This window comes from Triticum aestivum, chromosome 4A (assembly GCF_018294505.1).
Source record: "Triticum aestivum cultivar Chinese Spring chromosome 4A, IWGSC CS RefSeq v2.1, whole genome shotgun sequence".
In the NCBI taxonomy this organism is placed as follows: Eukaryota; Viridiplantae; Streptophyta; class Magnoliopsida; order Poales; family Poaceae; genus Triticum; species Triticum aestivum.
The window spans coordinates 681607727-681630662 of NC_057803.1; the positions used below are offsets into that span (position 1 = coordinate 681607727).

A 22936-nucleotide genomic window follows, 5' to 3' on the forward strand; every position below is an offset into this window, starting at 1 on the left:
TTCGGACCTACTGCGGGTCGGGGGTAAGATGGTAATCTCAAGTGTCCCAAATAGTGGGCGGGAGCAATTTCGGCCGAGCGCATGTGTGTTTAGGTGACCATGGTGTATGAATGTTTTTCGAAGGCGGTTGTGTAGCGTCTAGATGAAGTTACAAACCTACCACAATTTAGACCTTTGGACATCGGATCAGTAGAAAAGTAATTTCCTTCTACCAAACATTGATCTCACACGGTTTTGGACAAGTAGAGGCTCTTTTGGCGCTTTGTTCGAAATTTTGAAACAGAAGCATTCACGTTTAGAGTACTCTTGAACTTTGAGGATTGACCTAAATAGACAACGTTAAATTTAACCTTCTATGTTTGAAAACTTCATTAAATTATGCGCTTCTTTTTGAAATTTTGACTCTTGAAATTCCTATAATTACGATTATTTTGAAATGGAGGAGGTAATTTGAATCTATTTTGTACACGACTATATATGCTATTATGTACAAAAGCAGAGCAAAGATTGGTGCTCCCATAAGTTAGGTATGATTTACAAATGCCATGATCTCGAATTCAAATAATTGAATGGACTTCATGTTGAATTCGAATTTTTAAAACCACCTTAAGTTGTATTCAAGTGTATGATAGTTCTTAGCTAGCTATTTAGAGTGTTCATTGTGTAGCTTTTGCGTGTATAATGTGCTTTACACACACAATATGAACTATACTCATGTTTATATTCTAATTGCTAAAGTGATGCATTGTCTAGAGTTTAAAATACTGACTCTATGGATCAATCATGTCGAATAACAATATAGACATGCTCAAATTCGAAAGAATATATATGTCTGGTGAATCAATGACCGATCCTTATAAATATCATGATCACATCCTAATATTTGGATACAATTTATATTTGTAATCAATGTGTATGTCAGCCTTTTACGTGTAGTTTCGCTCTCCATGGGACCCTCCTCACACAGGCGCTAACTTTCTCTCACACATACGTGCAAACGGTGTATATCCATCGGGGTCTCTCACACATGCTCACACGCACTCTCTCGAGGTGTCTTTCTCGCACACATGCTCTCGATATCACCCTCCCTCCCTCTCGCAACCATTTACGACTGTTTTCACTAACCTTTATCACAAGAACTCTTCTTCTCACACGCATACGCATGCACGATCCTCATCGACCCTTTCTCTATACATAGACCTATCTACGTGTCTCCCGCACGCACATTATCTTTACGCCTATCTCGCACTCACTGTCTCCACCTCTCTTTCTAATTGACGAATATGATTCCAGCAGAGCATTCTATAGAATGCCTCTTAAAGTTAGGTTGGATGAATGGTAATATCAGAGACAAGGGGTTACCTTAGTCTGAGGACCTAGGATTACAAATCCTAGACGGCTTTGTGAGTGGACACAGAGTCCTTCACGGCTCTGGTATCCTTGTCTTGTACGACTAGTCCTCTATGGGTCTTCCTGAATGCGTCACGGGCCGACCAATGTGACGCGGGATGGAACCGACCCAAGGGCCTCACCTTGGCCCACCGGACCTCACGCGGTGACACACTTGTGCCCCTAGGTCTCGTTATCTTCTCACACCCACACATACCAACACAGACACCGCACAAACTATTTCTCCTCAAGCCTCTATCCCCTCCCCCTTGCATGTACACACTCAAGGGCATCTCTCGCCGTGACATCCTATTTGTCTCTCTCTAGACCTCTCTCATTTCTCGTGATATCTCTCCCACGTCACCCCCTGCCGGCCCCTCAATCCATGCATCTCTCAAATACGTACACATACCCTTTCTAGGTCGCCAAATACGTCAACTACACATTCACACATGTTACATCTTATCACGTACCCTATTGATCTAAAAAGCCTTCTCTTCACGTTTATTTCGCATATAACATTTCTTTTGAATAGAACCACACAAAGTGTGACCAAAAATTTATTTTAGAATTTCTACATATATACAACATTACAAAATTATATGAAGTATGAAAATTCATTTATATTGCATGGTGCACCCAATGATATTTATTCCGCACTGTGATTTTTTATATTTTTATAATATATATAAAATTAGTCATAATAAAGAGAAACGAAGAGCATCTCTCTCTCCATCGCACACACCCCCTCTACGCCCCTTTCACGTACGCACACAAACTATCTCTAGATACTCTAAAAGTACGCCCCCGCACGTTTACATATGTTTTATCTTTCTCTCGTGATATATACAACGAAGATCATTGTATTTGAAGCGAAAGCACGATACGTACATTGGACTTTAGAATCCACTCATTACGGTCACCATTTATATTTTGTGGTTATTATATAGTCACAAACTCACCGTACAACTCTGTATTTGTTCAAGACACGACTAGTTGACCAGTTAAACGCTTCACGTGGCACCTCTAGTGTTGCATCGCATTGTCTCACTACCATTGGGCCCACCTGTCGGTGTGTATAAGAATAAAAACAAACGATAAAAAATATTGGATCGGGGTATTCGAAGTCATGACCATGAACACAGCGGACAAGGTGGCCTTGTACTGGTATGTTGAGCCGTCTGTCTTAACACACAGGAGCTAGTGTGATGATTATACACACGCACGTATGCACATGAACTGCATGCATGCAACACTCACACATACACACGCACGCACGCAACATTCACACGCACGCACGCATATATGCACACCACACGGCCAACACACACGATCACGCTTAAGTGCTCAACCTACACGTACATGCGCACACATCAGGCCCTTACACAACCAAGGGATTCCCGCGCACGGGTTGGAGTCTTATCGTGCCTACGTAAATTTGTGGTTATCTTACTTTTTTCCTCTGCAAACTGATAAGTGGGACCCACAAGGAACGTGGTCAATTTAACCAATCAACATAGTGCCACGCAGATTATTTGGCCGGTCAACAAAGTGCAATCCGATGCCGAACGGTTAGCAAGTGACTGTATAATCACCGTAAAACATATATAGTGACCGTAATGAGCGTATTCTGAAGTCTGGTGACCATATTACGCTTTTCGCTTGGAAACACTGACAGCTAGTGTATTTATCTCTTCTCTCGCTCTCTCTGTGGAGCCGAGTAGGCCAACATGCCAGTGCCTAAATTAGTGGACACCACCCCATTATTGTTGTATTGGTTTCGTAACAACAAAAAAGCATTCACTTCTACCGTACAAACTGTAGATATGAAGACGAATACAAATATTTGAATCCATTTTATGTCCAGATTCTTTCTGTAGGCCCTCCAAAAGTACATCTCTACATGTTCTTGCTTGTTACACCTAACAACTATGCAATACAACACTACTACACTCTAACACAATAAATCATATGTTTTTAGTTTTACTAGATCTCGTATTGTTACTTAATTATTCAGTTTGCATACATTAAAATTGCCTTTGAAATGTATGGCTAGTATCATTTAGTGATATGAAAGGTCAGACTACACACACAAAAAAAAGGCCCAGTACACATTCAAGCATTTCACATCTTTCTCTCGCTCTCCGTGTCAAACCGACTATGCCAAACTACCCTGTCTACCGCGCGAGAAAAATCCCGCCCTCGGCTGTTTAATCGGGTTTGTATCGATGGATCGTGCGAAACATCGAAACTATAGTAGTACATGAAAATGTACACAATACCATGGCATGTGTCAGATTTAACCTGTGGACTGTGGTAACACCAAATTCAGTTAAGAAGATAGCATTATAACTAACACGTAATTCAGTTCTTGTTTTTTAACCAAAAATTCAGTCGACCCTTCAGGGTCATCTAGTACACAAAATATTAACATTTACTATCAACCAAGAGTTTACTAAAGAACTTCAAGCTACCTGAATAAAAAAATTCAAGATATGGATGTTATTGGTATCTTTATCGAGAATGTCGATACTCTTTTGATAGATGGAAATATCTGTTGTTTCCACAGAAAACCGGATCATATTTTCTGGGTGAGCACCTCAAATTTTCAATAAAAAGACCCTGATCAACATAACATTTTTATACCTGATCTGGCAACTAAATTGAGCGTGGGTCAATGGGGGAGGCAGGAAAACTTAATCAAGGGGGGCAACTTGATGTTAAGTCATGTTGGGGAGGGCCAAAGCCAACAAAATCATGATAATACACAGAATTAGCAGCAGGTAATCACTTGTGTAGTGGAAAATTCTGCTTGTTGGCCTGGGCCGGGGCCCCTGCTGGCACCCCCCTGCCTCCGCCACTGGTGTGGGTTATCTAATTTAATCCATTGGTATTTTCCTCATAGAACATACTGAACATATACAGGTAGCTAGAGAGAACTAAAACTGAAATTAAGATATATTGAGCTAGGTGATTTCCCTTATCCAGAGCATAAATGCCATATTATACTTAATTTAAGCTACGCATGACTAAGGAAAATAAATGCTTTATTATACATAAATCATCAGAGTTGAGCGTCTCGGCAATACTACAGTGGAAGAGATGACCGACAGACTGATGAAATAGAAGATTTATGTCTTCGTTGTATGAACCCCTAGAGAGGCTAATGTAGCACTTAAAATTGTTAAGAACTAACAGTGTCAGGAAGTGCTTTATCTTATCAAATGAATCACATCTCAGTACACCATGTAATTGCCGCAGAGCTTTCTTGCATTTTAGCATTTGTGTCCTATGTGTTATTGCTGACGTGTACTCCCTCCGTCCGGGTTTATTAGGCCTAAAGACAACTTCTCTTAGACCAAGATACATAGTAATTTGCTCACATTAATTCTTCAATTCCACTCCCAATGCACTCTCTCACATGCATGCAGCCAATGAAAAAGCAGGCATGAAGTGTATTAATTTTCCAGCCATGACACCAACAACAATGACTTTTAATACAACCAATGAAATGGTTGCATGCATGCACCTTTCCAAAGCGGGGCCTTATAAAAGGGGACATGCTTGTAATGCTGAGAGGCCTAATAAACCCGGACGGAGGGAGTAATAACTAATAGTGGTGTGTAAGGAAGTTGGATAAATCTTGTTACCACTGAAGGATCTTGAGCAGCGACAATGCCTCCTGCCATGACAACCAAATGAATCATTAAACACTAACCAAGTAAGCCAAATAAGTGAGAATTTGCAGTACGACTGAAGATGTGTATTGTGCCGAGTGCCCGCATAATTGCAAACAAACCCAACTGGACAAAGATAGCCCTCACAAATACGATACATAATGCAGCGAGGAGTGTGTGCCACTTCCACCAGAGCAATGGAGCTTGAAAAGGATCAAATATGAAACGGAAATATTGATAACTTTACTTAGTCGCAGAGACTGAAGCAAAAAAAAATCCACAGCTTACCCTTTTTCTAGTCAAGAACCTGCAGTCAAGAATGCAACTGAGTAAAACAATGGTGTAATGATTAACAAATAATTTGGTATACAGGTATACAGCCTGATGGCACTGGCTATTATGAAGGTGAATATTATGCAATCAAAATTTTCTGCCATGAAACAGGGGACATAATATTTCTTAAAGAAATGAGCCAATCTGAACAAATCTGAGTATTACAAAATTATTATAAGCAGATCTACAACATGCATGTCCTGATGTCCATACACAGCCTATCTCCAACTAAAATTTTGCACCATCCTGTTGAACATGGAATTCTTTGGCCCACCTCTCTCCTACAAAGGCATGAAATTAACCCCATTTAGCAGGAAACAATAATTTTCCTATGCACGCGTAATCTTGGGCATGAGAAACTCCTGATCGACTAAATAAGTATTTAGGTGTACAGGCTTTTCACCAATTTCGTTATAAGAGGATAATCAACTTCTCAACTTTGTGGTAAAATGTACTCCCTCCGTTCCAAAATAGATGACTCAATTTTGTACTAACTTTATACAAAGTTGAGTCATCTATTTTGAAACGGAGGGAGTAACTGAGTAGGTTTTGTTGAAAGAAGAAATACAACACACCACGTTCTTAGGATCAATTGTTTAAAAACAGAATATATACACAATCAAGTTTTGCTCTGTCTTGCAATATACTAACCAAGGGAAACAAAATTTTCCATCTGACTTGAAACTGAATAGATAAAATACCACTCCTCTCCCACTCCACACCCCAATGAGACACTTTCTCAGTTCAACAGTGTACAACCTGTAGATCCAAATTATGGAGACCAAGTGCCATCAATACTGACTGTACCTTGTTACAATACATGCATAGCAACTACCTGGAATACCTAGCAACTTAAAATATATGCTTGAATGAAGCTGCAGAATGAAACAAAAAAGGGAGACAAGAGTGAGAGCAGAGGGGAGAGAGGAGGAGGCAAACCTGAACCGCCTCGGCATCCTTGCTCCTGCTCCTGCTGTGCCGGGAAGGAGAAGGTTGCGGGATGCAGGAGATGCGTGCACAAGCTGCAGGTGTCGGTGCCCCACCTTTTGAGGCCGCCGCACCACCGCACTGTGCATGCTCCTCGACGAAGAGTCAGAGCGCAGCCGAACTAAATCTCACAATCCACCATAAAGTTTGGCTCAAGATCACGGTCGCCTAACTAAATCCAATTTGTTCCAAATTTATTAAAGATTCATTTATCCACCAACATAATGATCACCATGCTCATCTATTAGACCTAAAATCTCATAATCCACCAAACATCTTTGACTATCTTCTCAAGACACAACCACCTAACTAAATCCAACTAAAATCACAGAGAAATTTGGTTCAATATCACAATCACCTAACTAAATCCAAAAATTTTAAGATTAATTAATACACCGAACATCTTTGACTATATCCTCAAGATCACAATCAACTAACTAATCCATCAAAAATCTCATAATCCATCATAAAATTTGGTTGAAGATCACAATCGCTTGACTAAATTCAAACTTTTTCAAGTTTATTAAAAAATTATTTATCCATCAATAAAACAACCAACATGCTCACCTACTAGTAGACCTATATTCACATAATCTACCGAACATCTTTTACTAGCTTGTCAAGATCCCAATCACCTAACTATATCCAACCAAAACCTCATAATCCACCGTAAAAGTTGCTCAAAAGATCACAATCACCTAACTAAATCCAAATTGTTCCAAACTAAATTAAATATCTGTTTATTCACCAATATAGTAATCACCATGCTCATCTACTAGACCTACAATCTCATAATCCACCAAAAAAATTTGATTATCATCTCAAGACACAATCACCTATCTAAATCCAACTAAAATCTCATAATCTAGCGTGAAATTTGGTTCAGTATCACAACCACCTAACTAAATCCAAATTGTTCAAGATTAATTAATCCACCAAACATCTTTGACTATCTCAAGATCACAATCAACTAACTAGTCCATAAAAAATCTCCTAATCTCTACTCTTATAGAAAACAGAGTTGGTGATGATGGTGTGCCTGCCATCCTGCAATATAGGCCATCCGATTTATATCCGACGAATAGGAAGGAAACTATGGCAATTTTACAAAAATATACCCACACCCCTCTCCACATTTGCAAATAAGGCCTTCTCTCGTTCATCCTTTTCTCCCACAAGATAAACTACTCGTACAAATGCATCTTGATTTTCCGTGCAACGCATCTTGCTAGTCCACCATAAAATTTGGTTCAAGATCACAATCGCCTAACTAAATCCAAATTGTTCCAAATTTATTAAAGATTTATTTATCCACTAATATAATAATCAACATGCTCACCTAGTACACCTAAATTCATATAATCCACCGAACATCTTTTACTAGCTCGTCAAATCACAATAAACTAACTAAACCCAACCAAAACCTTATAATCCATCATAAATTAGGTTAAAAGATCACAGTCACCTAACTAAATCCAAATTGTTCCAAACTAAATTAAATATCTATTTATCCACCAATATAATAATCACCATGCTCATCTACTAGACCTAAAATCTCATAATCCACGAAACATCTTTGATTATCTCAAGACACAATCACCTAACTAAATCCAACTAAAATCTCATTAATCACAAAGTTCAAGATTAATTAATCCACCAAACATCTTTGACTATTGTTAAAAAAAACTATCTCCTCAAGATCACAATCAACTAAATCCATTGAAAAATCTCGTAATCCATCATGAAATTTGTCCAAGATCACAATCGCCTAACTAATTCCAAATTGCTCCATGTTTACTAAAGAAGCCGCTACTTCCTTGAGATTGAGGTTTCTTTTACCTCTAATGGCTTCTTTATTTCCTAAGAGAAGTATATTCAAGATCTTCTTGCTTGTGTTGCTCTTATTGATTAGCACACTATTGAGACTGCTATGGAGCTCAACATCCATCTTTGTGTCCACCTCCGCTCCCTGGAAGTCCAGATGAGCATCCATTGCCTGGTGGCGGGTTGCTATGTGTGCTGTCTTGATCCCACATCCCGTGTTCCCTTGCTGGATGCCACCATAACCGCACGCTCAAGCACCAACAATGGCAAGCAAGAGCTCAGACAATCGGCGCATACCTGAATTTTACCCACGAGACGTGCCCGAGAACACAGCGCTACCTATCGTCAAGGTCAAGGGCGCACAGTAGGGGAATGTGGGATGCTTAATCAAGTGCGTGACACAAAATCCACAAACAGGACAAGGACACCAAGCCGGACCCACATGCACGTAAGATGCTGGGTCAAGTCCATCTACTACCACTACCCCCAGTCTCTCCACCTCTATCGCCTTGTTTACTAGTTATTTTCAGTAGTGGTATCATCGCCTTAAGTCACTTGTGTGGCCCTCATCTCTATCCACCAATATAATAATCAAAATGCTCACCTACTATATCTAAATTCACATAATCCATCGAACATCTTTTACTAGCTTGTCAAAATTACAATCACCTAACTAAATCCAACCAAAACCATATAATCCATCGTAAAATTAGTCTGAAAGATCACAATCACCGAACTAAATCCAAATTGTTCCAAACTAAATTAAATATCTGTTTATCCACCAATATAATAATCACTATGCTCATCTATTACACCTAAAATCTCATAATCCACCAAAAAAATTGATTATATTCTCAAGACACAATCACCTAACTAAATCCAACTAAAATCTCATTAATCACAAAGAAATTTGATTCAATATCACAATCACCTAACTAAATCCAAATTGTTCAAGATTAAATAATCCACCGAGCATCTTTGACTATCTCCTCAAGATCACAATCAACGAAATCTCGTAATCCATCATGAAATTTGTTCAAGATCACAATTGCCTAACTAATTCCAAATTGCTCCATGTTTACTAAAGAGTAAAGAAGTCACTGCTTCCTTGAGATTGAGGTTTCTTTTACCTCTAATGGCTTCTTTATTTCCTAAGAGAAGTATATTCAGGATCTTCTTGCTTGTGCTGCTCTTATTGATTAGCACACTATTGAGACTGCTATGGAGCTCAACATCCACCTTTGTGTCCACCTTCGCTCCCTGGAAGTCCGGATGGGCATCCATTGCCTGGTGGCGGGTTGCTATGTGTGCTGTCTTGATCCCACATCCCTTATTCCCTTGCTGGATGCCACCATAACCACACGCTCAAGCACCACCAATGGCGAGCAAGAGCTCGGACAATCGGCGCATACCTGGATTTTACCCACGAGACACGCCCGAGAACACGGCGCTACCTATCGTCAAGGTCAAGGGCGCACAGTAGGAGAACGTGGGATGCTTAATCAAGTGCGTGACACAAAACCCGCAAACAGAACAAGGACACCAAGCCAGACCAGCACGGAACGAAGAGTGCACAGGCACGTAAGATGTCAAGTCCATCTACCGCCACTACCCCTAGCCTCTCCGCCTTTATTGCCTTGTTTACTAGTTATTTTCAGTAGTGGTATCATCGCCTTAAGTCACTTGTGTGGCCCTCATCTCTATCCACCAATATAATAATCAAAATGCTCACCTACTATATCTAAATTCACATAATCCATCGAACATCTTTTACTAGCTTGTCAAAATTACAATCACCTAACTAAATCCAACCAAAACCATATAATCCATCGTAAAATTAGGCTGAAAGATCACAATCACCGGACTAAATCCAAATTGTTCGAAACTAAATTAAATATTTGTTTATCCACCAATATAATAATCACTATGCTCATCTATTACACCTAAAATCTCATAATCCACCAAAAAAATTATTATATTCTCAAGACACAATCACCTAACTAAATCCAACTAAAATCTCATTAATCACAAAGAAATTTGATTCAATATCACAATCACCTAACTAAATCCAAATTGTTCAAGATTAAATAATCCACCGAGCATCTTTGACTATCTCCTCAAGATCACAATCAACGAAATCTCGTAACCCATCATGAAATTTGTTCAAGATCACAATTGCCTAACTAATTCCAAATTGCTCCATGTTTACTAAAGAGTAAAGAAGTCACTACTTCCTTGAGATTGAGGTTTCTTTTACCTCTAATGGCTTCTTTATTTCCTAAGAGAAGTATATTCAGGATCTTCTTGCTTGTGCTGCTCTTATTGATTAGCACACTATTGAGACTGCTATGGAGCTCAACATCCACCTTTGTGTCCACCTTCGCTCCCTGGAAGTCCGGATGGGCATCCATTGCCTGGTGGCGGGTTGCTATGTGTGCTGTCTTGATCCCACATCCCTTGTTCCCTTGCTGGATGCCACCATAACCACACGCTCAAGCACCACCAATGGCGAGCAAGAGCTCGGACAATCGGCGCATACCTGGATTTTACCCACGAGACACGCCCGAGAACACGGCGCTACCTATCGTCAAGGTCAAGGGCGCACAGTAGGAGAACGTGGGATGCTTAATCAAGTGCGTGACACAAAACCCGCAAACAGAACAAGGACACCAAGCCAGACCAGTGCGGAACGGAGAGTGCACAGGCATGTAAGATGTCAAGTCCATCTACCGCCACTACCCCTAGCCTCTCCGCCTTTATTGCCTTGTTTACTAGTTATTTTCAGTAGTGGCATCATCGCGTTAAGTCACTTGTGTGGCCCTCATCTCTATCCACCAATATAATAATCAAAATGCTCACCTACTAGATCTAAATTCACATAATCCATCGAACATCTTTTACCAGTTTGTCAAAATTAATCACCTAACTAAATCCAGCCAAAACCTTATAATCCAACGTAAAATTAGGTTAAAAGATCAGAACCACCGAACTAAATCCAAATTGTTCCAACTATATTAAATATTTGTTTATCCACCAATATAATAATCACCATGCTCATCTATTACACCTAAAATCTCATCATCCATCAAAAAATCTTTGATTATATTCTCAAGACACAGTCACCTAACAAAATCCAACTTAAATCTCATAAAAACCAAATCCAAATTGTTCAAGATTAATTAATCCATCGAACATCTTTAACTATCTCCTCAAGATCACAATCAACGAAATCTGTTGAAAGTCTCGTAATCCACCATGAAATTTGTTCAAGATCACAATCGCCTAACTCATCCAAATTTCACCATGTTTACTGAAGAACAATTTATCCACCAATGTAATAATCAACATGCTCACCTACTAGAACCAGAATTCACATAAGGCACCGAACATCTTTTACTAGCTCGTTAAAATCATAATCACCTAACTAAATCCAACCAAAACCTTATAATCCACGGTAAAATTAGGTTAAAAAATCACAATCACCTAAACAAATCCAAATTAAATTACATATATGTTTATCCACCAATATAATAATCACCATGCTCATCTATTAGACCTAAAATCTCATAATCCACCAAACATTTTTTACTATCTTCTCAAGACACAATCACCAAACTAAATCCAACTAAAATCTCATAAATCACAGAGAAATTTGGTTCAATATCACAATCACCTAACTAAATCCAAATTATTGAAGATTAGATAAATACACCGGACATCTTTGACTAGCATGCGCGCCTATCTTCTCTTCTCGAGAGGATGAAATGATTCTGGCTAGAGTGTTGACCACTACTAAAAGCAACTCGATGTGATTCTCTCTTTTTAAAGAGGGTGTTAGCTACGATCATGTCGTAGGCTAGAGCAAAGCTTAAGACATCTTCTCCTTGATTCCTGATGCCATAGCCAAAGCCCCCATGCAACCCTTCAAAACCTGTGTTAGATGTACCCACGTGGACATTGAGGGTCTCCTATGAAGAGCTTCTCGCCAATCGGTACACTCCTGACCATGTCTTCCAGGCCTTCCCAGAACTCCCTCTTGGTGTTCTCATTGTGGCCTACTTGCAGGGCATATGCGCTAATAACATTGAGAACTAAGTCCCCAGCTAACAGCTTGACCAGGATAATCATGTCCCCACATCTCTTGACGTCTACCACTCCATACTTGAGGCTCTTGTTGATCAAGATGCCTACGCCATTTCTGTTTGTAACTGTCCCCGTGTACCACAGCTTAAGCTGGTATCCTACACCTCCTTCACCTTCTGTCCCCTCCATTTGGTTTCTTGGACAAAGGATATCAACACCTCTCCTCACCGCTGCATCAACTAGCTCTCCAAGCTTCCCTGTCAGAGACTCTACGTTCCAGCTACCTAAGCGGATCCTACTAGGCTCGGCTAGCTTCCTTACCCTTCGCACTCGTCGAGTCAAATGTGAAGACCCTTGCTCATTTTCCACTACATCAGGGCGCCGATGTAGCGCGCCACTAAGGATGCGACGACCTGATCCTCGCTCACTTGCCACTGTATCCAGATCAAGCTACGGCGTGCCACCGAAGGGGTGACAATCCGGCCCTTGCCCATTTGACACCACACCCAGGTTCCGGTGTGGCGCGTCGTTGAGAGGGTTACGTCCAACGAAAATCTTTTGGGTTTCATCTCCATAAGAGTGACTGAGTTTTTATGTTGGCTCGTCAAGCCTATCACAACCCTCCTCCTTTACCAGGGCTTGGACCGGCTATGTTGAAAAAACATAGGCGGAGTTGGTTCAATATCACAATCACCTAACTAAATCCAAATTGTTCAAGATTAATTAATCCACCGAACATCTTTGACATCTCCCTAAGATCACGATCTACTAAATAAATCCATTGAAAATCTCGTAATCCACCGTGAATTTTTTTCAAGATCACAATCGCCTAACTAAATCCAAATTGCTCCATGTTTACTAAAGATCCATTAATATCCACCAATATAATAACCACCATGCTCACTTACTAGAACAAAATTAACATAATTCACCAAACATCTTTGACTATCTCGTCAAGATCACTGTCACCTAACTAAATCCAACAAAACCGCAAAATACACCATGAATTTGGTTGAAAGATCACAATCACCTAACTAAATCCAAATTGTTCCAAACTAAATTAAAGATTTGTTTATGTACCAATATAATAAGGGGCCTGCTACGCGTCGGCCTATGGATATTTTTAACAACAGATGTCTTATTGCGGAGACATTTGCAACAGAGGTTATGTTGTGTTTTTTTTGGCAAACTAGGTTGTGTTTGTGGTATTTATTTTGCATCATGGGTTGTGTTGCAGATTTTTTTTGCAGCATGGGTCGTGTTGTGGGATTTGTTTTGCAACATAAGTCATGTTGCGGGATCTAGCCCCTGTGGGATTTAGCTCTTAGTCGATTTGCAAAAAGGGGCTAGTTGCAGAATCTCTTTCTAAAACAATGGACCAGGTGCTCCTGACTGTCTAATGAAGCCCATCCAACAGACATGGAGGCGGTGGATGCTCGCATAAGATCTGTCGGTTGAAGGGAATCATTTCCCTTATAATAATCACCATGCTCATTTAACATACCTAAATTCTCATAATCCACCACACATTTTAACCATCTTATCAAGACACAATCACCTAAGTAAATCCACCCACAATCAAATAAATCACCGACAAATTTGGTTCAATGTCACAATCACCGAACTAAGTCCAAATTGTTCATGATTAATTAATCCATCGAACATCTTTGACTATCTCCTCAAGATCTCAATTAACTAATTAAATCCATTTAAAATTTTCGTAATTACCATGAAATTTGGTTCAAGATCACACTAGCCTAACTAAATCCAAATTACTCCAAGTTTACTAAATATCTTATCCACCAATATAATAACCACCATGCTCACTACTAGACATAAATTCTTACATAATCCATCAAACATCTTGTCCAACATCGTCTGAGATGGTTTGGGCATATTCAGCGCAGGCCTCCAGAAGCTCCAGTGCATAGCGGACGGCTAAAGCGTGCGGAGAAAGTCAAGAGAGGGCGGGGCAGACCGAATTTGACATGGGAGGAGTCCGTTAAGAGAGACCTGAAGGATTGGAGTATCACTAAAGAGCTAGCTATGGACAAGGGTGCGTGGAAGCTTGCTATCCATGTGCCAGAGCCATGAGTTGGTTGCGAGATCTTATGGGTTTCACCTCTAGCCTACCCCAACTTGTTTGGGATTAAAGGCTTTGTTGTTGTTGTTGTTGTTGTAATCCATCAAACATCTTTGACTATCTCATCAAGATCACAATCACCTAACTAAATCCAACCCAAATATCAAAATCCACTGTGAATTTGGTTAAAAGATCACAATCACCAAACTAAATTAAAGGTCTGTTTATCCACCAATATAATAGTTATCATGCTCACATACTAGACATAAAATCTTAAAATCCACCCAACATCTTTGACCATCTTCCCAAGATCATAATAACTTAACTAAATCCACCTAAAATCACATAAATCATTGTGAAATTCGGTTCTATATCACAATAGCCTAATAAATCCAAATTGTTCAAGATTAATCAATCCATCGAATATCTTTCAGTATCTCCTCAAGATCACAATCAACCAACTAAATCTTTCTAAAATCTCGTAATCCATCATGAAATTTGGTTCGAGATCACAATCGCCTAACTAAATCCAAATTTTCTCAAGTTTACTTATTCACCAATATAATAACCACCATGCTCACCTACTAGACCTAAATTCACATAATCCACCGAACATCTTTTACGAGCTCGTCAAGATCACAGTCACCTAACAAAATCCAATCAAAACCTCATAATCCATCGTGAGATTTGGTTTAAGATCGCAATCACTTAAATAAATCCAAAATGTTCCAAACAAAATTAAAGATCTATTTATCCACCAATATAATAATCACCACGCTCATCTACCATACCTAAAATCTCATAATCCACAAAACATTTTTACTATCTTCTCAAGATTAAATCACGTAACTAAATCCACCTAAAATCTCATAATCCATCATAAATATGGTTCAATATCACAATCACCTAACTAAATCCAAATTGCCCAAGATTAATTAATCCATCGAACATCTTTGACTATCTCCTCAAGATCAAAATGAACTAAATAAATGCATCAAAATCTCATAATCCACCATGAAATTTGGTTCAAGATCATAATCACCTAACTAAATCCAAATTGCTTCAAGTTTATTAAAGATCCATTTACCCACCAATATAATAACCACCATGCTCATTTACTAGATATAAATTTTCACAATCTATTGAACATCTTTGACTATCTCGTCAAGAAAGCAGCCAGCTTACCTTGTTGTTAGCAATTTGCATCTGGAATTGCTCAACACAACTAGAGATAGTGCCAAATGAGCCAGCATCAGCCTGCAGAAGGTCACATGACAAGTATGGTTGAATAAATGGATGCACAGCTAAATGTGAAGTCCTGACCATAAAAAAGATATCACAGTACCTTTGCAAAAACATCACTTATCAACTGCTCAGCTCTGCTTATCTGGTCAGGAGTGCCCGAAAGATCAGCCAATCTTGTCCGTGACCCGGGTTGAACATCCATGTCCCTTGTTACTTGGATCTTTGCCCCTGAATGAAGTTGGATATGCTTTATAGTTTCTCCAGCATTTCCAATGATAACACCAACCTAAAAGAAGTTATGAACATTATCAGTTAGCAGAGCAAAAAAAACTGCACTTCATGCAACCTGTTATCAACTACAAGAATGCAAAAACCAAACAAGTAAACTCCCAAGTAGCATACCTTCCATTTGGGATATCAATCTTTTTTGTTGTACTACCACTCTGGTATAGTGGTATCCACCACCATATGAAGAATACTGATGTGCGTTTCCTTGAGAAGATAAGTGTGGGATGGAAGAACCATGGCCTGGAAACAAAACAACAACTCATTATATTATTGATAGATGCAGATCTGTTGAGTGAGAAGAACAACCTTCATGTGGACAACATAAAACAGGACAATAATGTCAGTACATAAGTAACAAACTAATAACTTTTAGAGCTGACTAAAAAAGTAAAAATATTACTGGAAATCGAGCTGACTAAAAATATTAGTGGAAATCACATCATCTATGTACTACATGAGATAATCAAATATTTGGCTCTGTGCCGATAGACAATCATCAATTCAGTATGTTACTATTTTTTGTATGTTAAAAAGGAACCACAAAAACTATTGTCATTTGTTGCATCTAGCAGACAGGGGCCAGTTCCATGAGACGTTGAATAAAATATTACATGATATAGCAGAATCAAACTATGGATACATATTTTATTTGAGCTGGGCATAAAAGGATTGTTGTATCAGTTCCAGCCTCTTATAGCTTCTGTTTGTCATCTAGATATTTAGGATGTTTGGTCTGATGATCTCCCCTACATTTGCTTGTTTAAACAAACAGGAATTAAAGTTTATGGAATGCAAGAAAAAAAAATGTAATTGAATCTGTGATTCTGTGAATGCGAAGGTGCATTCTTACAAATTATCCGCGCATGTTAGTTCCCCTGGCTGCATTATACAGACAACCCTGGTGGTGGTCGTCTGAGCATGCAAATAACAGGGACCGAGCTTGAGAGAAGATTACCAAGGGCGGTGGGCGTCTACTCAAGAACAGCTTTGACAAGTGCATCATACATTGGTGAGCACTGAGTACCAACTACCAAAATCCCCTATGTGCTAATAATGTCTGCTAATGATGTAATTGCATAAGCTTTTATATGATGGTTCTCAGTACTAGGTTTGGAACTGGTTTTATTTATATGTAACTACATCTCTGTGAAATTGGGATTGCTGAATTTGTCGGGTTCCGCTACTAGTTCGAACTGCCCGGTCTTCTCCTGCCGCCGTGGCCCTCCCTGCTGCCTTATCTGCCCTCCTCTTCAACCTAGAGTGTCCTGAAGCCTCAAGTATTAATGCTACCGATGGCAAAGATACAACAATTACCTTGTGTTTTGTACAGAAGTTTTAAATTGTTTTCATGCTCATAATTGTGTGGATGGTTGAACTGATTCAGGGGGGAGGGGGGGGGGGTTGATTAGATCATTGCAAAAGAGAGGGAGGGAGGGAGAAGTTTACCATGACACAACAAAAACTGTGGGCCCACCTTACTAGCTTGAACCGAGGAGGTAGATATTGCAGGCTTTAACGAGTAACCACGACTAGCTGATTCACAAGATGATTTTTAAGCAAAATTGGTAGTAATAGCTAAAACCTGTTTAGAAGCACAACTACAGTATGTGCACTTAATAAAATACAAGTCAGTTTTGCTTGTGCTTTACTTTCTGTTTACGTTTTCCAGAAATTTACAAGGAATGGCACATGTCGTCTATAACATGTCCCTTTTGTGTGAATGTTCAACTAGGAGTAGTTTCATCTCGAGCACTGCAATAATACATGCTACTCTCAGCAACTACTAACATGAAGTTGCACTCAGACTCTCGCATATACTAAAGAGGCACTGTCAGTAAAAGTATCACAGTTTAGTTTTTTTACGGCCTATAGATTTATTTATATGGACAATACTGATCTGAAGAATAACACTGTAGATTCCTCTGTTACTTCTGCTAATGTGACTGTACAATCACTCCCTTTCAAACTTTTTGTAGGGAAACTACAACATGCATTTTTCTCACCTGAACATTAAATTAAGGAATGCAGAAGGTTCAGGGCTTGTGCGAATTATTGAAATTTTATATTTGTGGACAATGGAGAAACGCCTAAATGAGGCGGTAGAGTAGAATTTACACTCGTTGTTGCAGTGCGACTTTTGGGCATCCTTAGCATGATAAGCCCAAACACGAAGATTAGACGCCACCTTGAATTTGTCTGGCTGTTAACTTGTGGTCATCAAACACATTTATATTGTGCTCCGTCCATATGCTCTAGAGCAAACAAGCAATGATAGTGGACTGCAGTTTCTGGGGTATCACGTCCATTTAAACTGAAGGTGCAAGTTCGGGCCGGCCTTCCTTTTTTCCTTCAGATCTTTCTGTGTTAAGAATTTTACTGTTATAATTATACCATTATATATTTATTTTAGATACATGTTCAAAGATTATTTTATTTCACCCGAAAATACAGAGGATGCGGGAAAATAACAATTTCTCTATTTCCTGAAATCATTGTCTGAATTTGTTTACCATGTTTTCTCTATTTCCTTCCTTACAACAGTGTCAAAAATGGAACAAATAAAGTCTTGAGTAACTAAAGGCCGTTCTGATTCCGGTATGGTAAATATTCGATGGATGACAAAGGGTCCCGGGGGAGCTCTTTTGTGTTGACGACACTCAGCATATTTTGCAAATATCCTCTGAGTTCACCATCCATGTGCCACAAGTCATATTTTCTGGTGCTATAAGTATAAAAAAGGTTAATACTTTGTTTTACTACCCCTTTATGGTGTTGTTCCTGTACCTTTTGGCCTAAGAAGGCTATCTGAAACACTGAGACACATAAAGCTAAACATTTGGAGTATTGGAGTATGATTAAGTAGTCCAGTCAGCGTTACTAACCCCCACTTGAGCTTGGCTGTATTTCCTGGCTTAATGTTTGAGATTCTATATATAGCAAAAGTATGTGCAGAATTTTATGCAAGTTTGAAAGCCAATCAATTCCATGATTTGAGATGCAAAGTGACCCCTATTCTGAATTGGTCTTTGGATCCCAAATATAACTCCGATGAACATACAAGGAAATTTTAGTTGTGAAACGACACTTAGACATGCCATATTGCTATATGAGGGTGTTGCTATGTACAATTATAGATGCTTGCATTTGACTTCCGCTTTGATGTAACAATATACATGTAGTTTGTTGTCAATACTGTTGGAAGACCTTGTTCTAAAGTTTATGCCCAACATTTAAATTTGTGTTTTCATATTTTCTACTGAAATATATACCCTTGTATTTTGGTAGTTTTGCGGAGTACCGATGATGTCCTTTTTGTACATATGAAACCCTACAATATCTTTAGAGCATGGAGGAGTTCGTTTGTGCTGCCAACCCTCACCATATTCTGCAAATATCACCGACTTCACCATCCATGAGTGGCAAGTCATGTTTTCTATTTTCTGGTGTTATAAGTAAAAAAATGTTCATATTTGATGGATGAGACGGTACAATGTATTTAGAACATCTAATCCACACATGTCTATAACTTTGAGCCTTGGATGAATAATTGATGATTGAAGTGGGAACATGGGTGGTACCATAATCATGAAAGGCGTCTCCACGAGTTGATGCTACACGATATGAGGCTACAAGGTGACTCTGATTGCATCTTCAAATCAATGGACGAAAGGGAGTAAATAATAAACAGGGTCAATTTGAAAAAATATCAATCAAGATAATATCTTCTTTGTGAGACGGTTATTAAAATTGACCATCAATTTGTGTCTACTTTATCATATTATGAGCCTACGGGCACTCTACTAGTCTAGTTAGGATTTGGCTGGCAGGGAGGGGGGATGAGCTTACTTCGCGGCGAACTGGAGCTGGTACAGGCTTGAGCATCGACGTTATCGCCGTCGAAGCAGGAGCCGAGGAGCGCCGGGATGGCGGCGGCGTCCAGGTCGTCGTAGAGATGCGCGTCCGCCCCCACAACCCACGACGTTGCCGCGCCGCTGGGCCGCATCCCCGAAAATCCACGAACTACTCTCTCTCTATAGGCTATAGGCCGCCTTGCGTGCCCCGGCTCCCTCGTCGAACCCGGCGGCGGATGGCTACGCGGCGGCGATCTGGGAGCGTTCCCCGGCCGTCTCGGTCTCGTACGGGAGCGCGATGGGTACGCGGAGCGGGCCGCACTTGACGTGTAACCCTGGGTCGTCCGGGCGAGGGACTGGCCCGTACTTTTGTGGGCCTGGTCCACATAGGGGGAGACAGATGGGCTTTGGAAGCGGGGACTCGGTGAGTACTACCGAGGTGAGGGGAGACAGATGGGCTTTGGAAGCGCACACAAGTCTCGGAAGCGATAGCTAACATCCAAGGGGGATATAAGTCTAAACCCAAGGGAGATGAGATTCTTGCACTCCCCGCGCCACAGATCCCATTGAGCCCGCCCCCAAAGCAGGACCCGAAACGGGCTCGGGTGGACATAGCAGATGACAAGGGAAATCAACTCCAGAGCAGCATCGGGAGACTGGGCAACGACACAGAAGCAACATCGGCGGGCTCCCGAGGGGAGTACCGCCGGGCACAATGAGTATCTTGAGCTGGAACTGCCGCGGTGCGGGCAAAGCCGCGACAGTCCGAGAACTTCGCAATTTAGCGAAGAAGTTTGTCCCTACCCTGCTTTGTATCGTCGAAACTCAGCTAGATAGAGCTCGGGTAGAAAATTTAGCAAATTCTCTTGGTTTTGATAATTCCTTTGCTGTTAGTAGCCAGGGCCGGAGCGGAGGCCTTGGCATTTTCTGGAACAATCCAATAAAAGTCGAAATTTTGGGTTACTCGGTGTATCATATTGACTGCTCTATAGATGAACCAGGTACTGATAAATGGCGTGCATCTTGCTTCTATGGAGAGGCATGTACACACCTGAGGCACCAAACATGTGACACCATGAAGGGAATAGCAAGTTTGAGCGAGCTCCCGTGGGTGTGTATAGGCGATTTTAATGAAGTCCTACGTCCAAATGAACAAGAAGGTATTGGAGAATGAAGCAATGCTCAAATTCAGGGTTTTTGTGATGCGGTCGATGCTTGCATGTTAATGGATTTGGGCTATGAAGGCAATTTCTGGACGTTTGAGAAAAAGGTGACCGGGGGAAGCTATACAAGGGTTCAACTGGACCGGGCCCTGGTGTCGGCCGAGCTTAGTGCACAGCACCCGGAGGCTAATCTCAAACACTTAACGGCAGCTGGCTCAGACCACTGCCCGATTCTGTTGAACCTGAGAGGAGATCGGGGACGGCCTCCTGCTAAACCTCCATTCAGGTACGAGGTGATGTGGGAGTCTCACGACTCGTGGAAAGATACTATCATCCAACAATGGAGCCAGGAGCAGGTTTCCTTAACTATGGAGGGACTCAGGGAGAAATTAGAAGCAATATCAAGCAACCTGGGGCGATGGAACAGGGAAACTTTTGGATCTGTCCGAAAAGAAATAAAACACCTCAACGCTGAGCTGCATCGTTTGAGGGGGGAGCCAACCAGGGTAGGACCAACGCATGCCGAGCTGAAAATAAATGAGAAACTTGTTGAACTATACCATCAGGAAGAAATCATGTGGAGGCAACGGTCACGTATACAGTGGCTAGCGGAGGGTGACAAGAATACACGCTTCTTCCATATGAGAGCCAGCATGCGGAGGAAGAAAAACATGATTAAAGCACTGGCCAATGCTCTTGGAGTGATGGTTGAGGACAAAGCAGAACTAAAAGGTATGGTGTCTGACTTCTATAAAAATCTCTACACTTCCGAGGGAGTTACAGGGATCGATCAAGTATTACAACATGTTCCTGTCAAGGTTACTGAAGCCATGAACGGACAACTCACATCACCATACACAAATGAAGAAGTGAAAATTGCACTCTTTCAGATGTTCCTCACTAAGGCACCGGGGCCGGATGGATTTCCAGCACATTTTTATCAGCAACACTGGGACCTATGTGGGGAGGAGGTAACTAAGGCAGCATTGAGGATTGTTAGAGGGGAGGAGAGTGCAGCATGTGTGAATGACACGGTACTGGTTCTCATCCCCAAGGTGATCAATCCAACTCTTCTATCCCAATTTCGCCCTATTAGCTTGTGTAATGTTATTTACAAAATAGCTTCAAAGGTCGTAGCAAACAGGCTTAAAGTGCTTCTACCAGACATCATCTCTGAAGAGCAATCCGCGTTTGTTCTGGGAAGACTGATAACTGATAACATTATATGTGCATATGAATGTCTACATTTTATGAAGTGAAGCAAGGCGAAGTCAAATAGCTATTGTGCGCTGAAACTGGATATGATGAAAGCTTATGACAGACTTGAATGGTCTTATCTCCAAGCGATTATGATAAAGCTAGGGTTCAACCAAGTATGGGTGGACACAGTTATGGGGATGATCAGCTCTGTTTCATTCTCGGTTCAGTTTAATGGTGAGAGGCTTGAGAATTTTTTGCCGTCTCGTGGCATCCGTCAGGGAGACCCGATCTCCTCCTACCTCTTCTTGATCGCAGCAGAGGGCCTTTCGTGTGTTTTAAAGTCCAGTTCTCGATCATCGGCACCCAGTGGGATCAAGGTGGCACCCACAGCTTCGGCTGTTAACCACCTTCTCTTCGCCAATGATAGCCTGTTGTTGTTCAAGTCAAGTGTGGAGGGGGCGGCAGAGGTGTAAAACCTGATGGATATGTATTGTAATGCCTCAGGACAGAGGGTAAATCATGATAAATCCTCTATATTCTTTAGCAAAGGGTGCCCGCAACATGTAAGGGATAGTATCAAAAATACTCTCAACGTTCAGAATGAATCATTGAGCGACCGATACTTGGGAATGCCAACAGATGTGGGACAGTCAAAGATGGGTACCTTCAGATATCTTCAAGACAGGGTTTGGGAGAAGGTGAAAGGATGGATGCAAAAATTGCTGTCAACAGCGGGTAAGGAGGTACTCATTAAGGCGGTGGCTCAAGCATTGCCGGTCTACTCTGTGGCTTGCTTCAGGCTCCCACGAGGCC

The 22936-nt window shown here is 40.7% G+C and overlaps 1 protein-coding gene across 1 annotated transcript; it reads right to left on the reverse strand.

Annotated features, from left to right (window-relative positions):
- Positions 1 to 4419: 4419 nt before the first annotated feature.
- LOC123084267 (uncharacterized) lies at positions 4420 to 19912 on the reverse strand. The gene is made up of 6 exons (XM_044505961.1): positions 19756 to 19912; positions 16024 to 16040; positions 15722 to 15907; positions 15562 to 15633; positions 6339 to 7433; positions 4420 to 5680 (listed from the first exon to the last, which is right to left on the reverse strand). Exons 1-5 carry the CDS (start codon positions 19910 to 19912, stop codon positions 7380 to 7382), a joined length of 486 nt encoding a protein of 161 aa, XP_044361896.1. The 3' UTR covers positions 4420 to 5680; positions 6339 to 7379.
- Positions 19913 to 22936: the final 3024 nt, after the last annotated feature.

What these genes read in the sequence shown, in the direction of transcription:
- LOC123084267 (XM_044505961.1), bottom strand. Translation starts at nt 19,912, where the DNA reads ATGCGGCCCAGCGGCGCGGCAACGTCGTGGGTTGTGGGGGCGGACGCG. An exon ending in TAAGTGATGTTTTTGCAAAG is followed by an intron (nt 15,634 to 15,721) that starts GTACTGTGATAT and finishes GACCTTCTGCAG; the next exon opens with GCTGATGCTGGCTCATTTGG. An exon ending in TGCAAATTGCTAACAACAAG is followed by an intron (nt 7,434 to 15,561) that starts GTAAGCTGGCTG and finishes CCTATATTGCAG; the next exon opens with GATGGCAGGCACACCATCAT.